At 43.7% G+C, this 18,871-nt stretch overlaps 1 protein-coding gene across 2 annotated transcripts in view; it reads left to right on the forward strand.

Moving 5' to 3' along the window:
• The window catches only part of LOC131104564 (prickle-like protein 2), a 29,741-nt gene extending 10,870 nt beyond the window's left edge, over positions 1–18,871 (forward strand). The window contains exons 2-10 of one of the 2 annotated variants that reach the window (XM_058051878.2): positions 6,326–6,510; positions 9,618–9,731; positions 10,877–11,014; positions 11,090–11,293; positions 11,634–11,820; positions 14,542–14,696; positions 14,772–14,897; positions 14,967–15,585; positions 15,664–18,871. In XM_058051878.2, coding sequence (XP_057907861.2) covers positions 6,379–6,510; positions 9,618–9,731; positions 10,877–11,014; positions 11,090–11,293; positions 11,634–11,820; positions 14,542–14,696; positions 14,772–14,897; positions 14,967–15,585; positions 15,664–16,610 — 2,622 coding nt within the window. In that variant the 5' untranslated portion in view covers positions 6,326–6,378 and the 3' untranslated portion in view covers positions 16,611–18,871. Of the gene's footprint in view, positions 1–6,325; positions 6,511–9,617; positions 9,732–10,876; positions 11,015–11,089; positions 11,294–11,633; positions 11,821–14,541; positions 14,697–14,771; positions 15,586–15,663 lie in introns of both variants that reach the window. The other variant, XM_058051877.2, reaches the window with a different exon arrangement.

Raw genomic sequence — 18,871 nt, forward strand, 5'->3', positions numbered from 1 at the left:
GGCAAGTACCGCCATCCGTGGAACAGAATCTAAACCCTTTTATACGCCATTCACAAGTCCACTTTTATTCCAAAAGAAAATACATATCTATATAAAACATGTGCCCAGCTTCATTATAAAATATTAGCAAGATTGAACTTTAGCGTTTCCTGTTCCCGGGTGCGTTCTTTCAGCGATGACGTAACACGCAGCTCCAGACGTTCTTCGAATTGAAAAAATGGAGGCGAGCAATCGGCACTGGACTGCTAAGGAAAGTTTGTTTTTGATCCAAACTAAATTCCAAGACTGGACGATGGAAAAACCGGCAATGCGGAGTTATTCCAACAATCGAAAGAAAAACTCCAGGAAGTCGGTATCTCATGATGTTGGTGTTTACGCTTTACTGGGCATGCCCTATTGACTATTCTGGTTGATTATAGCGGCGCATGTAGACAAGAGATTGGAATATTCCTTTCCATGGATACCATTGCTTTCGGAAAGGTCATTCGGAAAGAGAAAAACTCCTCATGTAAACGCGGCTATCGTGTGAGCTATGCAGGCGGCCAACTTGAGTGTGTTATGTTCCCAATTATATCATCAGTATTGTCACCCACTCAGAGCTTTTCTCAGTCTGTTCTGCCAGCTGAACTACCCGGCTTTATTCCTACCGGGTCAACCCCCTTCAATTAATTTCTTGTTAGTCCTGATCCAAATAAGCCTCAGTAAGAATTTAATCCTCATAACGGGATTACCAGCTGATTGGCGTAACATGAGAGTTGTTTGTTGTTGAAATGAAGGCTGACATGTTTCTGAATTTGGTTTTGAGTGTGGCATGAAAGCAAGTCTGAGCTGACCAGTAAATGAACGCTTGAGTTCTGGTCGCTTGTGTCCTTTCCAACAGAAAGAGAAAATATGAATCTTACTTCTGTTCTGAGCGTCCTTGATCATGATTTTTCTTAATCTCACAAATGCACACACAAATCTCCGGTGTACTCTACTGATGCGTCAAATTTTGCATTTCAAAAGGCTGGAATTTTAAAGAGATGTAAATAAAAGGCATTTATTGATGCTTTTTTATCATTCGAGTGTGTCTGCCAAGTGTGCAGGTGTTTATTATTTGTGCAGGTGTATCTTTATACTCAAACAGTCTGACCACCATGACCGGCTCGGGTGCCAAGATCATGTATGGCAGATTATTTACACACTAAAAAGGTTTGAATATTGAAGGAGTTGGGACAAATCAGTGTCCCTGTGTAAGCGTGTCTCCTGACAATTACCGTATTTCTGTTATTCAAGGATAGCCGAGTTTAGCAAGACAAGAGAAAAAGCCACGTGTCGGCATTTTAGCGTGTTGTAAGATGGAAGGTCCGTGCTTCATTTATGAGCCATATTAAATGACAAAACGTGAACACAATGTCATTGGCAGAGATGGGGATGCTGAGGTTCTCATTGGGAGTGACCAGGATGGATAGGATCACGGACGAGTACATCATAGGGACAAGTTTGAATATTGAAGGACAGAACAATTGAGATTGTGAAAAAGAGGTGAAGGCAGGCAGGATGGAACGGGTGGAGAAAAGTGTCAGGCATGATGCGTGATAGAAGAGTTTCATCTAAAATGAAAGGAAAGGTAAACTGTGGTGAGACCAACCATGTTGTTTGGTCTAGTGCCACTGAGGAAAAGACGGGAAGAAGAACTGCGTTCATAACGAGTTTTATAACAAGTATCCGGCACATCCTTAATGCAAACATTGTTTTATTTTATATTTATTTTATATTTCGTCACAAGACAGCTGGGATAGGCTCCAGCACCCCCGCGACCCTCGTGAGGTGAGGATAAGCGGTAGAAAATGAATGAATGAATGATTCATTCATTCCTCACGAGGGTGCTGGAGCCTATCCCAGCTGTCTTCGGGCGAAAGGCGGGGTACACCCTGGACTGGTTGCCAGCCAATCACAGGGCACATATAGACAAACAACCATTCACACTCACATCCATACCTATGGACAATTTGGAGTCACCAATTAACCTAGCATGTTTTTGGAATGTGGGAGGAAACCGGAATACCCGGAGAAAACCCACGCATGCACGGGGAGAACATCCAAACTCCACACAGAGATGGCCGAGGGTGGGAATTGAACGCTGGTCTCCTAGCTGTGAGGTCTGCGCGCTAACCACTAGACCGCAGTGCCGCCATGAATGAATCAATGTCTCTCCTAAAATAGGTGGTCTACATGGTGACGCACATTGTGGCCTCTGATGCGCAGTCCAGTGGGCCCTGCACATTGAAAGGCAATGAGAGGCATTCATAGCAAGTTTTATAACAAGTATCCGGCACATCCTTAATGCAAACATTGTTTTATTTTAGATTTATTTTATATTTCGCCAGAAGACAGCTGGCATAGGCTCCAGCACCCCCGTGACCCTTGTGAGGATAAGCGGTAGAAAATGAATGAATCAGCGATTCTCCAACATAAATGTTCAGTTTTTCGACTTTATCACTTTGTAACAAGGACCCGGGGGGGGCAGCTGTTCCCTTGTATAAAATAAACAAACCTTCTACCGTACCCTGGTTTGACTCTTATTACCGCATGTAATAGTGGTGCGGTAAAAGTGCTGCAATGACTGAATCTCATGACTTTGTGTTGCGTATGATTGCAGGAACAATTCCTTCTATGAGCGCATTCATAAATCCTGGATGTTGCTGATGTTCCTCACCGGGAGATGATTGATTTCGGTGTGCCGGAATGATAATTACACACAGTGGTTGTTTACAGTAAATTAATTACCTACATGCAGCTTGGAGATTAGCTGACATCCTTTTGTCTTTTGTGTTGCAATGGAGGCACGGTCTATGAATTATTTTTAAAAAGTTATTAAAGGCTTAAATGTTTTCATGCTTAGGCATGATAAGGATTCTAACAACACAGAATGTCAAGATTTTGTTTTTTTTTTCTCACGTGCATTTGGACGACCGCTGTTCCCGGCATGAGGAGTTAAAATCGAGGCTCGGTCGGGCTTTGTGCTTCAACCGAGGACCTCCTCTAATATCAGCTTTTACATAAATAAGAGCTTTTTCTCTCCATCACTACCTCTCCATCTCTTTCTCTCATGCACTCCTACACAGAGGCTGTCAGAGGCACATGAGGATGGGAGGAGGACGGAGGGAGGTGGGTGATGCATGACACGTGAAAAGGGAAAAGCGTTGCTTTCAACACCTCATCTCTTTAGTTTCCTTCTCTCCTTCTCCTTCCACAATCCATAATGTGTTCCGACTCCTTTTCTCTCTCAGAAATTTCGGCTATTGTTAGTTTTCATGCATATGCAGTCTCATTTTTTTTATAGAAAAAAAAGTGTGATTCCAGTGAAGCTTTTCTCTCTCCTGCCTGGGAGATGATGATTAGTCTCTGTTAATTTACGTGTAAATGATGACAGCGCTGATTGGATCTAAAGGGAGGCGAGGCAAATCGGGATAAATCTGAAGATTAAATGGGGATTTATGATCGGTAAAACATGATACGCTTCTCGCACGAACATCCTTCCTGATATACCGTAGTGGCAATAGTGCAGGAAAGATTACACTTCTATGCAGGTCTCTCTGCATGCACTCTCTTTTAAAAGCATCACACAGCACAATAATGCACACCGACTGGTTGCCACAGCAACACACACTTTTTTTTCTCCATTTTTCACTCTCGCGCTTCCCAAACTGATCTCCTCTTTGCTAATTTCTCATTGAAGTCCAATTTAGATGAGCGGTGATCTCCAGCCAGTGGTCAAAATCATCGTTATCTTAAATGATTCATTCATAATTCAACACGTGATTATTATTTCCATTAGAAAATAATAACATTGGATGCAATTATTGAGGTAATTCCCATCCTGAGGTTAGTGTTATAATAGCATCACAAAAGGTCGAAAATGAAAAATCCACTCATTGATGAGTCAGCCTGATTGGAATTTTCTTTAAAACAATCAAATTGATGTTGGTGTGTTTTTCATATTTTTCTCTTTAGTCATCCCCCACCAATTAGCTTCTTAATTTCCATTACTGTTTAATGCAAATTTTGCATATCTATCCATGCATCTTCTACAACTTATCCAAGGTCGGGTCACGGGGGAAGCAACCCCAGCAGGGTTGGGTCCAGACTTCCCTGTGTGCAGCTCATCCTGGTGGATCCCAAGGTGTTCCCATGCTAGTCGGGTGACAGTCTCTCCAATATATCCAACGTGACATGAACCTCCCCAGGTAGGAGTCCAGGAGGCATCCTAACCAGATCCCCAAGCCACCTCATCTGGCTCCTCTCAGTAGTGGTTCCACTCCGAGTCTCTACCGGTGCTTCTCACCTTGTCTCTAAAGGAGACCCCAGACACCCTTGGGAAAAAAATCATTTTGGCCACTTGTACTCGCAATCTTCTCCTTTCAGTCGCTACCGAAAGCGTGTGACCATAGGTGAGGGTAAGAACGTAGATCGAGCGGTAAATCGTCGGCCCAGTGGACTCCTAGCATCATTGGCACAACTTGGAGCGTGCCATTACATTCCAGTGGATTCCAATAGGCGGCTTGTTTGTGACATTTGGTTTGATAGCTTGATGGACACTTCATGCTGATAGCTTGATGCAAGAGGCACAACAAAGATTTTAAACATTTTGAATTTTTCTTGCCGCCAAACTCAATTTTTGCCGCCGTTACGAGCCACCACGAGCCACTTGGGAGGCAGTTTGAGCCACTGCACGCCATTGGGCGCCTTATTGGTGACACTAGGCGCCACTGCAAATTGCATGGCCGTGAACTGGCACCAACTGGCGCCGGCCGAGTGGACTCCTAGCATCATTGGCGCAACTTGGAGCGAGCCATTACATTCCAGTGGATTCCAATAGGCGGCTTGTTTGTGACATTTGGTTTGATAGCTTAATGGACACTTCATGCTGATAGCTTGATGCAAGAGGCACAACAAAGATTTTAAACATTTTGAATTTTTCTTGCCGCCAAACTCAATTTTTGCCGCCGTTACGAGCCACCACGAGCCAGTTGGGAGGCAGTTTGAGCCACTGCACGCCATTGGGCGCCTTATTGGTGACACTAGGCGCCACTGCAAATTGCATGGCCGTGAACTGGCACCAACTGGCGCCGGCCGAGTGGACTCCTAGCATCATTGGCGCAACTTGGAGCGAGCCATTACATTCCAGTGGATTCCAATAGGCGGCTTGTTTGTGACATTTGGTTTGATAGCTTGATGGACACTTCATGCTGATAGCTTGATGCAAGAGGCACAACAAAGATTTTAAACATTTTGAATTTTTCTTGCCGCCAAACTCAATTTTTGCCGCCGTTATGAGCCACCACGAGCCAGTTGGGAGGCAGTTTGAGCCACTGCACGCCATTGGGCGCCTTATTGGTGACACTAGGCGCCACTGCAAATTGCATGGCCGTGAACTGGCACCAACTGGCGCCGGCCGAGTGGACTCCTAGCATCATTGGCGCAACTTGGAGCGAGCCATTACATTCCAGTGGATTCCAATAGGCGGCTTGTTTGTGACATTTGGTTTGATAGCTTGATGGACACTTCATGCTGATAGCTTGATGCAAGAGGCACAACAAAGATTTTAAACATTTTGAATTTTTCTTGCCGCCAAACTCAATTTTTGCCGCCGTTATGAGCCACCACGAGCCACTTGGGAGGCAGTTTGAGCCACTGCACGCCATTGGGCGCCTTATTGGTGACACTAGGTGCCACTGCAAATTGCATGGCCGTGAACTGGCACCAACTGGCGCCGGCCGAGTGGACTCCTAGCATCATTGGCGCAACTTGGAGCGTGCCATTACATTCCAGTGGATTCCAATAGGTGGATTGTTTGTGACATTTGGTTCCAATTGGTGGACACTTCGCGCTGATAGCTTGATGCAAGTGGCATGACGAAGATTAATATAATATATAAATAAATTATAAATTAATTGTTGGCTAAATAGTTGGTATTTTTCATACTTCCCAAAATAATATGTATTGCCAGTACTCTCTCCTTATTTGTCAGCCAACCGCTGTATTCATGCCAGGAATCTCAATCTGTCAATTTAATGTAAGAATGCAAAAGGCTTCTCAGTGTTCGCTCAATTTATTTTTTTTTTGCCTGGGCAGCTGTAGAACTGGCAGTGTAACTTGGCGGGCTCCAAAAACATTTTGGTGCACATAATGTTTGCCACTAAAGCCGTGTGGTCTACACGTTGCCTTACAAATGAGGACAAACACTAAACCGCTGCCATTTCTTTTCTTTTTCCCTTTTCGCTCTCTTGATGCATTTTGTTGTCAACAGGTTTTGGTGTTTTTTTTTTCTTTTCTGTGACAGGTGTGCCCGTGTTCTCTGAAGCAGCGTGTGCAGCAGAGCATGTTGTGAACGCCATGTCCCTGGAGATGGAGAAGACCATCACCAAGCTGATGTATGACTTCCAAAGGAACTCCACTTCTGATGACGACTCTGGATGTGCTCTGGAGGAATATGCTTGGGTTCCCCCTGGCCTCAGTCCAGAGCAGGTACACAGCAGTGATGGATGGATCAGTACTAAAACGTTCATACTTTGATACCAAGGCTCATACTGGTATAGATTTTCATAGTAAAATATTAACTTTTTGATACATTTTTTGGGGGGCAAATTCATTCATTTTCTACTGCTTATCCGCTTATGCTGGAGCCTATCCCAGCTGTCGGGCGAGAGACGGGGTACACCCTGGACTGGTGGCCAGCCAATCACAGGGCACATAGACAAACAACCATTCACACTCACATTCATACCGGAGTACCCGGATAAATATTCATAGTGTTTATATGACAATTGATGGTGTATCATTTGTTTACAATACCAGTTGCTTTGCAAATATGTTGGCATAAGTATCAGTTTTAGTCGTACCTGATATTGTGTCAGAAACTACATTAAATCATAAAAAATATATATTAAAATTACCATGAATTGTACCCTACTCGGCTGCACGGAAGTCAAGTGGTTAGCGTGCAGGCCTCACAGCTAGGAGACCTGAGTTCGATTCCACAGTCGGCCATCTCTGTGTGTTTTCTCCGGGTACTCCGGTTTAAATCCCACATTCCAAAAACATGCTAGGTTAATTGGCGACTCCAAATTGTCCATAGGTATGAATGTGAGTGTGAATGGTTGTTTGTCTATATGTGCCCTGTGATTGGCTGGCCACCAGTCCAGGGTGTACTCACTTCTGGAATAAATTGTGTAAATTTTCTTTAATAATATGTCTTTTTTCCTATAATATTTAAACTTAATTTCATTTATATTTAACGTTATATGTTTACTTTTTACTGTGTGACATTCAAAAATAACAAACCTTTTAAAATGTATATTTGAATGTTATGCTACAATAATGACTGACATAATTATTCTTGTAAAATTATGTTGAATTACTACAAATTGTTCAATTTTTTGCCGTTTTTATTTTAGTTTTCTTGTTAAATTATATTTTTACACTGTGCCAAGGGACCAAAAAAACCCTAAACGGGGACCACAAATGGCCCTGAGTCGCACTTTGGACACCCTGTGATTGGCTGGCGACCAGTGTACCTCGCCCGAAGACAGCTGGGATAGGCCCCAGCATCCCCCGCGACCCTCATGAGGCTAAGCGGTAGAAAATGAATGAATGAATATACCCTACTTGAATATACCCAATACTTGGTCCCAAATGGGACCAGTGTAGCCAAAACTACCAATCCAAGTGTTGCCCAAAGTGTGAAATGCTAATGCTCCCTTGGAAGGAACCAGGGTAATTTTCTCCATGGCAACCCACACCCCATGAAGCTCAAGGTGTGAATAGTTTCACACCTCTGCCAGCGATATAAAACAAAAGTATTAGAGTAGCATATGTCAGAACGTCCCTCCTTAAGCCCAAATATCTGAGACCGTATCCTGTGTCAGATACTTTTATACAGTGTACTCCATGAGGTAATGCATTTTTGTCGTTGAGCCAGACTGTAGCTAATTGAACGGAATCACTGAAGGGAATTTAATTATTTGGGTGATCTGTGGAATTTTCCCAATAACACTAAGATGGCTCATTAAGTCATCTCCTTCATGGTGCTTTAAGAGTCTTTGGCTGTAGCTGGTGGAGGGGATGGGTGGGGTTGGGGGTCCGACATGACAAACATTCAAAAACTCCAGCAACGGGGGTTGCTGGAGCCTATCCCAGCTGTCTTTGGGCGAGAGGCAGGGTACACCAATCACAGGGCACATATAGACAAACAACCATTCACACTCACGTTCATAAAACTCATTATGAATGCCTCTCATTGCCTTTCAATGTGCAGGGCCCACTGGACTGCGCATCAGAGGCCACAATGTAGCCCACCTATTTTAGGAGAGATATATAAATAAGAGAACATTCATTCATTCATTCATTCATTCATTTTCTACCGCTTATTGTCACGAGCCTATCCCAGCTGTCTTCGGGCGAGAGGCGGGGTACACCCTGGACTGGTGGCCAGCCAATCACAGGGCACATATAGACAAACAACCATTCACACTCACATTCATACCTATGGACAATTTGGAGTTTTGCATGTTTTTGGAATGCGGATGCACGGGGAGAACATGCAAACTCTACACAGAGATGGCTGAGGGTGGAATTGAACCTGGGTCTCCTAGCTGTGTGTCTTGCATGGCAACCACTCGTACACCGAGTAGCAGGCGCAGCAGCACCAATTTGTAGCTTTAATGTTTGGTAGCGGCTTGCTAGGCGGAATAAGTTATTTACTAGACTTAGGGAAGGAACATCGATTGGATCCAGTTCTGACATTGTTTTGATTGTTGTAGCTGATGTGGCAAAATCCCCCCCCCCCCCAAAAAAAAGTGAAGTTTTCCTTTAATGTATTCTCTGAAAATGAAACCCGAAGGAATAAAAGTAATCTAAATCAACGACCCATCCAATTGAAAATGTGTGTTAATAGGTAGGACAAGTCCTAATTTGGACCTATTTGCAGTTTAAGCTCCTTCTAATTGTACGCATGACCGACTCACTTTATCACTTGCAAAGAAAAGAAGGTGCAGTTTTCATTCACTTTGACATTCAGTAAACAATATTTGAATAAATATCAGTTTTATTTTGATAATCCCTGTGATTGGCTGGAGACCAGTCCAGGGTGTACCCTGCCTCTCGCCCAAAGACAGCTGGGATATGGTAATGGTAATGGTAATGGTAATGGTAATGGTAATGGTAATGGTTTTATTTCATTTGAACATGCATCAGATTACAATTGAATGCATCCCATAATCAGTTCCCAGTTCCACATGTCCAAAAGGAGTAGGAAGAAGCAAAGCTTATTAAATCCTACCCCTCCATCTGGTACTTTTACAATCAGTAACTGTTACATTTGTTCACTTCCTGCTTTCCTAATATAGTTTTTTTTTTTTTTTTTTGTCACGTACCAAAGTACTCGGTGATATGAGCATCCAATGCCATAATGGGTACCATAGTAAGTGTCAATATAGTGATATATATAGCACTCTGAAACACTCCAATGTGTCTCCAACTGAGACTCAACAGTCGAGAATCACTGATTCATGATAAAAATGTCCCTGTGAAAGATAAGATAACCAACAGGCTGCATGTTGTGTTCTCTGTGTCAGGTACACCAGTATTACAACTCCTTACCTGAAGAGAAGGTCCCATACATGAACAGCCCCGGGGAGAAATATCGCATCAAACAACTGCTTCATCAGCTGCCACCACATGACAATGAGGTAATGCATTTGGGGTTGGAACAAAAAAGTGATTTGTTAGGACATGATATGACTTTAAAGGGGACCTATTATGCTTTTTTTCCATTTTTCTGACATATAAATGTAGTTACAATGTTGTATTCTCATGTTTTATTATAATATATTTGTATATACACAAATTGAAAATGATCAAGAGCTACTCATTTTTGTAACGTTTATTTTCATAGCTTATTTTAAGCCAAACAAAGCCAATATTTTACCAGACCATTTACAAAACGCTGGTATCCACAACTCATGTTTTGTATTTCACACTTAGCATCTGTTTCTAGTCTTCTCACATTAATTGAAAATGTGTATGAAAAGAAAAAAATATATAAAATTTTGACAAAAATTACCATAAAGAAGACCGATTATGCTTTTTGAATGTATTTAGAATGTCGTATTCTCGTGTTAAATGATGCCAAAGTTTCAGATAATGAGGTTTACACATTTGGAAGTGAGTCCTAAAAGAAGTTTAGGTTGGCTCAAAATGCTCGGTTTCAAAAGGCGTGGTTATACCGTTCCTTTGTGATGTCACAGAGGGGCGGACTTCCTTATATGGTTCATAGTTATGAAGCACGTGTGACCCATAACAGCCGAGTGGGCATGCCCGGAGGCGGGTCGTGGGTGGAATAAATAAAAGCAGACTATTTTAGCTGGAAGCACAAATGGAAGGAAATACAGCTGGAATAGGTGCAGATTCTGGAAAAATCTAAAACGTTTTCTGAACGGGTTATTGTGTGAAGCTGCTCTATAGGAGACCACAACAAAGGGTAAAAAAAAATGAGCATAATAGGTCCACTTTATTACACATTGAAGCCATATCATTGGTGCAGAGTCTGGAAAATCTGAAAAGTTTTCTGAAGGTGTTATTGTGTGAAGCTGCTCTATAGGAGACCACAACAAAGGGTAAAAAAAAAAATGAGCATAATAGGTCCACTTTAATACACATTAAAGCCATATCATTGGTGCAGATTCTGGAAAATCTGAAACGTTTTCTGAACGTGTTATTGTGTGAAGCTGCTCTATAGGAGAACACAACAAAAGGTCCTAAAATGAGCGTAATAGGTCCACTTTAATACACATTAAAGCCATATCGTGGTTAGATGATGAACTGTGTTGTCCAGGTGCGTTATTGTAACTCCTTGGATGAAGAAGAGAAAAGAGAGCTGAAGCTGTTCAGCAATCAACGTAAGAAAGACAACTTGGGCAGAGGCAATGTGCGTCCCTTCCCACTGACCATCAACGGGGCCATCTGTGATAAGGTAAAGCTGTGAAACGTTTGAAACTAATAAGATTCTTAAAAGCCTTTTTTTAACCATTTCCTCCCCTCCTCGCAGTGTGGCGGTCAGATCAACGGAGGGGATATCGTCGTGTTCGCAGCTCGGGCCGTTCACGGAAAATGGTGGCACCCGAATTGCTTTGTGTGCTGCATCTGCGAGGAAATGTTGGTGGATCTGATCTACTTCTACCAGGACGGCAAGCTCTACTGTGGACGGCACCATGCTGAGAGACTGAAACCCCGCTGTTGTGCTTGTGATGAGGTGTGCCTCTGTGGGCCTGGAGCCCTTCACTGTTCGGAATGGTTGAATGCTCAGATACTTGGAACTGGTTGGAACTGGTCTGGTGTGAAAAGATGTCTCGGTGTTCTTGCCATGTCTGAAAAAAAGATGTGTTTTTCTGTAGCGTATGTGAGGCAAGCAGGCAAGTCACGACAACAAATTTTCCACAATTGTCACACGGCAGTTTAGGTCACATGGCTTAAATGGCTAAAATGTGAACAAATCGACCCCGCGTCACTGCGACAAAACGACCGATTCTGTATTTCCCTGCCTCCATTTTGCTTTGTTAACCGGCGAGTTGAATGTCTTGAATGTCAAACAGATCATCTTTGCTGACGAGTGCACCGAGGCAGAGGGCCGACACTGGCACATGAAGCACTTCTGTTGCTACGAATGTGAGATCGCCCTCGGCGGCCAACGCTACATCATGAAGGACGGACGTCCGCACTGCTGCAACTGCTTCGAGACCCTTTACGCAGAATACTGTGATGCATGTGGAGAACATATAGGTAAGGAACTTTTTACATCATGTTCTACCAACCAAAGTGTTGATATCTCACCGAACAGAAAACCTCTGAAAGACATTTATTGCAAGAATGGTTATTAACGGGCCGAGCCTCGAATAGCACAGCTGTGGGAAGGCGGAGTCAGTGCAGATGTAGATAGCTATTATCATCCCAAACACATTTGGCATCGTGTACTATCCAGATATTTCAAAGATAATTACTTCCTCCTTATATAGGGAACTTCTGATCAGGGTTTTATGTCGCTGATACTGATTCCGATAATCCTTGACTGAATACAGAATATCGATACCGATACCAATAATCACATACATGCAGTGTAAATATTTAAATGCACTACTGGCTATAGTAGGGGTCACCAAGGTTACTATGATCAAAAGCTCATTTTTTAAGCCAGGTCAAGTGGTTAGCACGCAGACCTCACAGCTAGGAGACCCGAGTTCAATCCCACTTTCGGCCATCTCTGTGTGGAGTTTGCATGTTCTCCCCGTGCATGCGTGGGTTTTCTCCGGGTACTCCGGTTTAAATCCCACATCCCAAAAACATGCTAGGTTAATTGGCCACAGGTATGAATGTGAGTGTGAATGGTTGTTTGTCTATATGTGCCCTGTGATTGGCTGGCCACCAGTCCATGGTGTACCCCGCCTCTTGCCCGAAGACAGCTGGGATAGGCTCCAGCACCCCTGCGACCTTTGTGAGGATAAGTGGTAGAAAATGAATGAATGAATGAATGTTCTCTTATTTATATATCTCTCCTAAAATAAGTGGTCTACATGGTGACACACACTGTGGCCTCTGATGCGCAGTCCAGTGGGCCCTGCACATTGAAAGGCAATGAGAGGCGTTCATAACGAGTTTTATGAATGTGAGTGTGAATGGTTGTTTGTCTATATGTGCCCTGTAATTGGCTGGCCACCAGTCCAGTGTGTACCCCGCCTCTTGCCCAAAGACAGCTGGGATAGGCTCCAGCACCCCCGTGACCCTATTGTTGTATGTTGAATGTTGTATTCTCGTGTTAAACGACGCCAAAGTTTCAGATAATGAGGTTTACACATTTGAAAGTAATCCCTGAAAGAAGTTTGGGATGGCTCAAAACGCTCGGTTTCAGAAGGCGTGGTAAAACTGCCCCTTTGTGATGTCACAGAGGAGTGGACTTCCTTATATGGTTCATAGTCAGGAAGCACAGCAGAGTAGGCATGCCTGGAGGGTGGAATAAGTTAAAACAGACCAATTTGGCAGGAAGCACAAATCAAAGATAATAGGAATGGAATGGAATAGGTGCAGATACTGCAAAACCTGAAAGAAAAAATGCAATTTGGGGGGGAAATTTTACACCATCATCCACAGTTCTTATGTGAAACATAAGCATAAATACCTTTCCCTTTTCATTGTGTTCTAAAGAGAGCAAAACAGTTTGCATGAGGAAGCTAACAATGCACATTATGGGACTCACTTTAACTATAAAGCCATTTAAAAAATCTCCAACAATGTATAAAACATGCTGCGACCAACGGGAACAATACTTTTTGCCGTATTTTGATAATTTAAAACATTTCTGAAATTTCTTTCAATGAGGTGGTAGCAAATGTTGGGCAACACGGACCATGCCGACAGAAATGGAGTGTGACATACAGTGTTATCATCGATAAAAAGGCTTCGTATATGACGAGGAGGACATTTCTTCAATAAATTACAACAAATGAATTGTTAGGACTAACAAACCCTGCAGCGATAGAAAGCTTTTTCCACCTCCGCAAAATAAGACACCCTGGACCAGCTGGCCCAGACGGACAACTGTCCATGGAGTAAATGGCCATGATATTTATTATGACACACGAGGCGCATAGCAGATGATATCACAGCACAATCCATCTAGTCGTTTATAAACAAAACATGGAACGTGGGCTAATGCTTTACAGATAAAGTGGTTGTCTATTCCTCGTAGTTCGTATGCTTGTTCCTGTTTCCAAGTGTGATGGATGGCGTGATGGCGGGATGACACTACACCAGAAAAATAGTTCTTCGTGTTAGCAACTATAATAACAATGTTGATGTAGCTTGGCTTATATACCGGTCAGTTATTTAAATAAAACATTGTCACGTTTTTTTTGGAGTGTTTTTTTTAGGGCTTTATAGTTAAAATAGTTATGGCCAGTTACATGCATTGTTAGCGGCCACATGCTAGATGCTTTTTTTAGCTGTTTCGCTCTCTTTAGAACATGCAGAGAAGAGAGGTTTCACATAAGGATTCATTCATTCATTCATTCATTCATTTTCTACCGCTTTTCCTCACGAGGGTCGCGCGGGGTGCTGGAGCCTATCCCAGCTGTCTCATTGCCTTTCAATGTGCAGGGCCCACTGGACTGCGCATCAGAGGCCACAATGTGCGTCACCATGTAGACCACCTATTTATATATCTCTCCTAAAATAGGAGAACATTCATTCATTCATTTTCTACCGCTTATCCTCACGAGCCTATCCCAGCTGTCTTCGGGTGAGAGGCGGGGTACACCCTGGACTGGTGACCAGCCAATCACAGGGCACATATAGACAAACAACCATTCACTCTCAGCATGTTCGACATGATAAGAGTGAAAAAAGGTTCTCCTCTCATTCTGTGCGGAAGTGGTATATTTTGGCCTTTTATAAAAGTGAGAAGAAATAAACTCTAACTTCAATTTTGTATCCATTGTGTCTTTAATAAAGGCATTGACCAAGGCCAGATGACATACGATGGACAGCACTGGCATGCAACTGAAGAGTGTTTTTGTTGTGCCCATTGCAAACGCTCCTTGCTCGGCCGTCCCTTCCTCCCAAAGCAGGGACAGATCTTCTGCTCACGGTCCTGTAGCACCGGACAGGTAGTCGATCGACTTGAAAAGCCATTTTCAGTTTGCTATCACAACAGTCGCTGATGGTTTTCTTGTTTAAACCAGGATCCGGTTGAGTCAGATTCCTCAGACTCGGCTTTTCAGAGCGCTCGTTCCCGCGAGTCCCGCCACAGCACCAAGATCGGTAAAAAAGAGCGCAGGAAGGCCGAACAGGAACGAAAGACTGCAGAGGTCCGCCAGTCTGCTCCTCCCCCCATGACTGACCGCTTGTCGGCTGATATTGATCCCCTGTCTGTTCAGATGGATCGTTTAAGTATATCAGCCAGCCAGACCCCCAGCAGGACACCTAACCGCACTCCCAGTCGCACACCCAGCCGCACTCCAAGTCGCGCACCGAGTCTTAACCAGGTATGGATGAGTCGAGATGACCCCTATGTCCCTGCCGCCTTTGAGGGCCCCCAACGGGAATCTTCTCCCACCCCTCCATCTGTTCATCTTTTGGGTCAGTGCAATGCCAGGCAGGGGTACAATCCCAACGGGAATGTTCACCCTCCAGCTCAGACTTCCGTCAACCCAGGAAAGAGGCCTGATTCCTGGGGGAAAGAACAAGGCAATGCTAAAAGGACCCCTATGGCTGCCCTGAGGGGTCACTCCTTCAATGAAAACTGGATCCACCACAGTCAGGATGAGTTCAGGCCCAACAAGTTACGCACCCAGATGAGCTTCAATGAGATGTCAAGTCAGAACCAAGGATTCTCTGACAAGAGGAGCATAAGCCTGCACGGATTTCAGAGAGACCGGAGGCCCCCGCTCATCAGGAGGAACCCCATCAATGCCATGAGCTTCAACGAACCGCTGACTCCTCTGGAGCAGACGCCTCGTGGCTCCATGGACTCCCTCACAGTATCCAACGCTATGGGTAAGTACATTATTCTACGCATTATATCGTTATTTAAAATAGTAAGAACATTTAACATGTGTTTTATAATTTGAACAGCAAATTCTCTGGATGGCGTGAGCAAGCGTCAGGAGCATCTGTCCAGGTTCTCCATGCCAGACTTGAGCAAGGATTCGGGTGTAAATGTGTCGGAAAAGAGCAACATGGGAACACTTAGCTCTTCAGTCCAGTTCCACAGCACAGAGTCTCTGTCCTCATCTCGTCCCTTTAACAACAACAACATGTACACCCCACACAGAGTGGGCTACCCACTGCAGTACTGGGACGGTCCGCAACCACTTGGTTTAGATGTTAAAATTCACGCTGGTGTGATGGGCAGCTGTGGGAACTTGCGGGTGGCTCCCATGAGTGATCGAATGCCCCGTCGACTCATAAACGGGCAGGAAGTTGTTTCCCAGAAACAACCGCCTCAACTGAGACGTCGCAAACACCATCGCGGAAACGGACAAAACTGCAGTACGCGCCACCACAAACGTTCCCGTCGTTCCCGCTCCGATAACGCTCTGCACCTGGTTGCCGACCGCCCGACTCAAATGGCGGAACCGTCATACCATCGCGTCCAGGAGGATTACGATCGCTTCCCGTCTAGTCACGCTGCCAGGGAGTTGTTTGGTCAGGATCCATCCGGATACCGACAGCCGCCCCACCGGCCGTACCCTCGCACCACATCTGATCTCACTCTACAAAACGCTGGTTGGCAGCCTGTAGAAATGGGCGGTCCGTGCTGGGGCGACGGGTACGTGGAAGCGGCGGACCCGTGGTGCTCCAGCTGTTCCTCCTCTTCTGAATCGGAGGAAAATGAGGGCTACTACATGGGTGAACCGATCCCTCGGCCCGTGCAGCTGTGCTACATCAACAACGAAGAGCTACGCCATCGTTACAGCCCCTCGGGTATGGCGGGACATCACGGACCTCTGCACGGACCCATTCATGGCCAGCTGCACGCCCACCAGAGGCGGAAGAGCAAGAACTGCATCATTTCATAAACACAGAAACCAATAGTGGCTAGGGATGGGTAGGAGAGTCAAGAAGAGCCAGGTAAGGAGGCAACAGAAGCATAAGAGAGTGGGAAGGTGAGTGTGATAGTGACAGATAACAGCGTGTAGGGGTGGACGTAAAAGAGAGATTAGGCCTATTTTTCCTGCTGTGAGGTTACACAACTCGGGTAGTGTTTGTGTACACCTACACACAACGATCCGACTACAAGAAGAAGAAGCTTGTTTGTCTTGCACAACAGAAAACAGTGTTTACAAAGATGGACACCAACCTGCTGATGGTATCAAGAAAACTGCTGAAATAGACTACTAAATATTCATGTGGTCAAGGTAAATAAAAACGATTTTTGTGCGTGTCTGTGCACGTGTTATAATGTTCCGGAGAGATTGAACGACAACTTTCGAGTCAAAGAGGAGCTTCGTTGACGTCAGCCACCCTGACATCAAACTTAATCAGTGTGGACAATCGGGAAGTTGTGTCGGGATAGCGAAAGCTACGTGCTAGATTCCAAGCTGTGTCGTTGTTTTACCTCAGTGGAATCTAAATGCCGCTGGAATGTAGTGTTGGCTCGCTAGCCCCGTTAGCGCCTTGTACAAATAGTCTGTTGAACCTTTTGTGCTTTACATCGCCGACTCTCCATGCTTTACCAAGGACAGAGACCTGGAGCCTCTGCTCCTTGACCATTCAGACCCCAGTAACGTCAGGTATGGTCCCGTTTTCTCTTCTGCAACATGCTTTGTTTTTTTGAGAGTATCTTAATAGATGTGATTATAATCCTATCAATATAACATATAATGCAAATTATAATATTGAAATTAAACATAATACCTATTAAATGTATACACAGTGCCTGGCAAATGTCTTGTTGCTTATCCAAGTTGTAGAAACAATAATTAATAACTTTTACTTGCTAATTTGGATTCAGAAACGCCTCTTGATAATGCTTATTGGAGCAAAATTTCATTTTGTATAATTCATTGAGTTTTATCATTGAATTAGGACAGAAAGATCCGATTGGACACGGTACACTCTGGACTGGTCGCCAGCCAATCGCAAAGTAGTTGGACAACAGATCATAATAATTATTTCATTCATTCATTTTATACCGCTTATCCTCATGAGGGTCGCAGGGGTGCTGGAGCCTATCCCAGCTGTTTTGGGGCGAGCCAGCCAATCACAGGGCACATATAGACAAACAACCATTCACACTCACATTCATACCTATGGACAATTTGGAGTGGCTAATTAACCTAGCATGTTTTTGGAATGTGGGAGGAAACCGGAGTACCCGGAGAAAACATTCAAACATGCAAACACAGATATGGCCGAGGGTGGAATTGAACTCGGGCCTCCTAGCTGTGAGACCGCCGTGCAGCTGAGAAGTATTTCATTGTAACTTTTATACATGTTGATGTAAAATAAAACCGTTAGCATTCCCAATCAATGAGGATAAGCGCATTAGAAAATTATTTATCACGAGTGTTCTCGTGATAAATGATAAAACTCAATGAATGATGAAAAAGTTTACTTTGCCATAATAAGAATAATCAATAAGTCTTTCATAATCTATTTCTGAATCCAAACTAGCAACTAAAAGTGAAGTTATTTATTATTCCAACAACTTGCATAAGCGACAAGACGTACTGTATGTCAGCCACTGTATAGTAATACATATATTAAAGCAAAGGATTTACTATGATGTAAATGTAATGTACATACGGTCTTAAATATCTATATATTTTGTAACTAAACAAATCATTATTTGTATAATACCATGTAGAGATAGGATTCTTGCATGTCATTTGTTGTTGTTGCATACTTACAAAATAAAGTGTACTTCTATGAACAACCCGGAATTGAACATGTGTTTTGACCTTAGACTTGGATTTGAAAAGTGATCCAGCTGCTTTAATTTAGAGTCATTCATAGACATGAGGTTACTTTTAAAGTACCGGAAGGCCATTCCGCTAACCTTCTCATTTTCGCACTGTGACATTGTAATTTTACCACATTCATTACAGACATTATTATCTCAATCTGCCCCCTCATAATAGATAAAGAAGGCAATTTCATTTTTTTTAGTAATAGTTTCTATAAGTGTGTCATGTCATGTCATAAACCTTGTTATATTCAGAAACATTTGTAAGTATATTAGAAGGTGTTTTACCTTGACTTGTGTTGACTATTACCGCCAATCCGCCTCAGAAATGTCAATCATCAGCTGTACATCCTAAACATGGCCAACACCATC

Source organism: Doryrhamphus excisus, linkage group LG15, assembly GCF_037039965.1.
Source record: "Doryrhamphus excisus strain RoL-2023G ecotype Guam linkage group LG15, RoL_Dexc_Guam_v1.1, whole genome shotgun sequence".
Lineage (NCBI taxonomy): Eukaryota > Metazoa > Chordata > Actinopteri > Syngnathiformes > Syngnathidae > Doryrhamphus > Doryrhamphus excisus.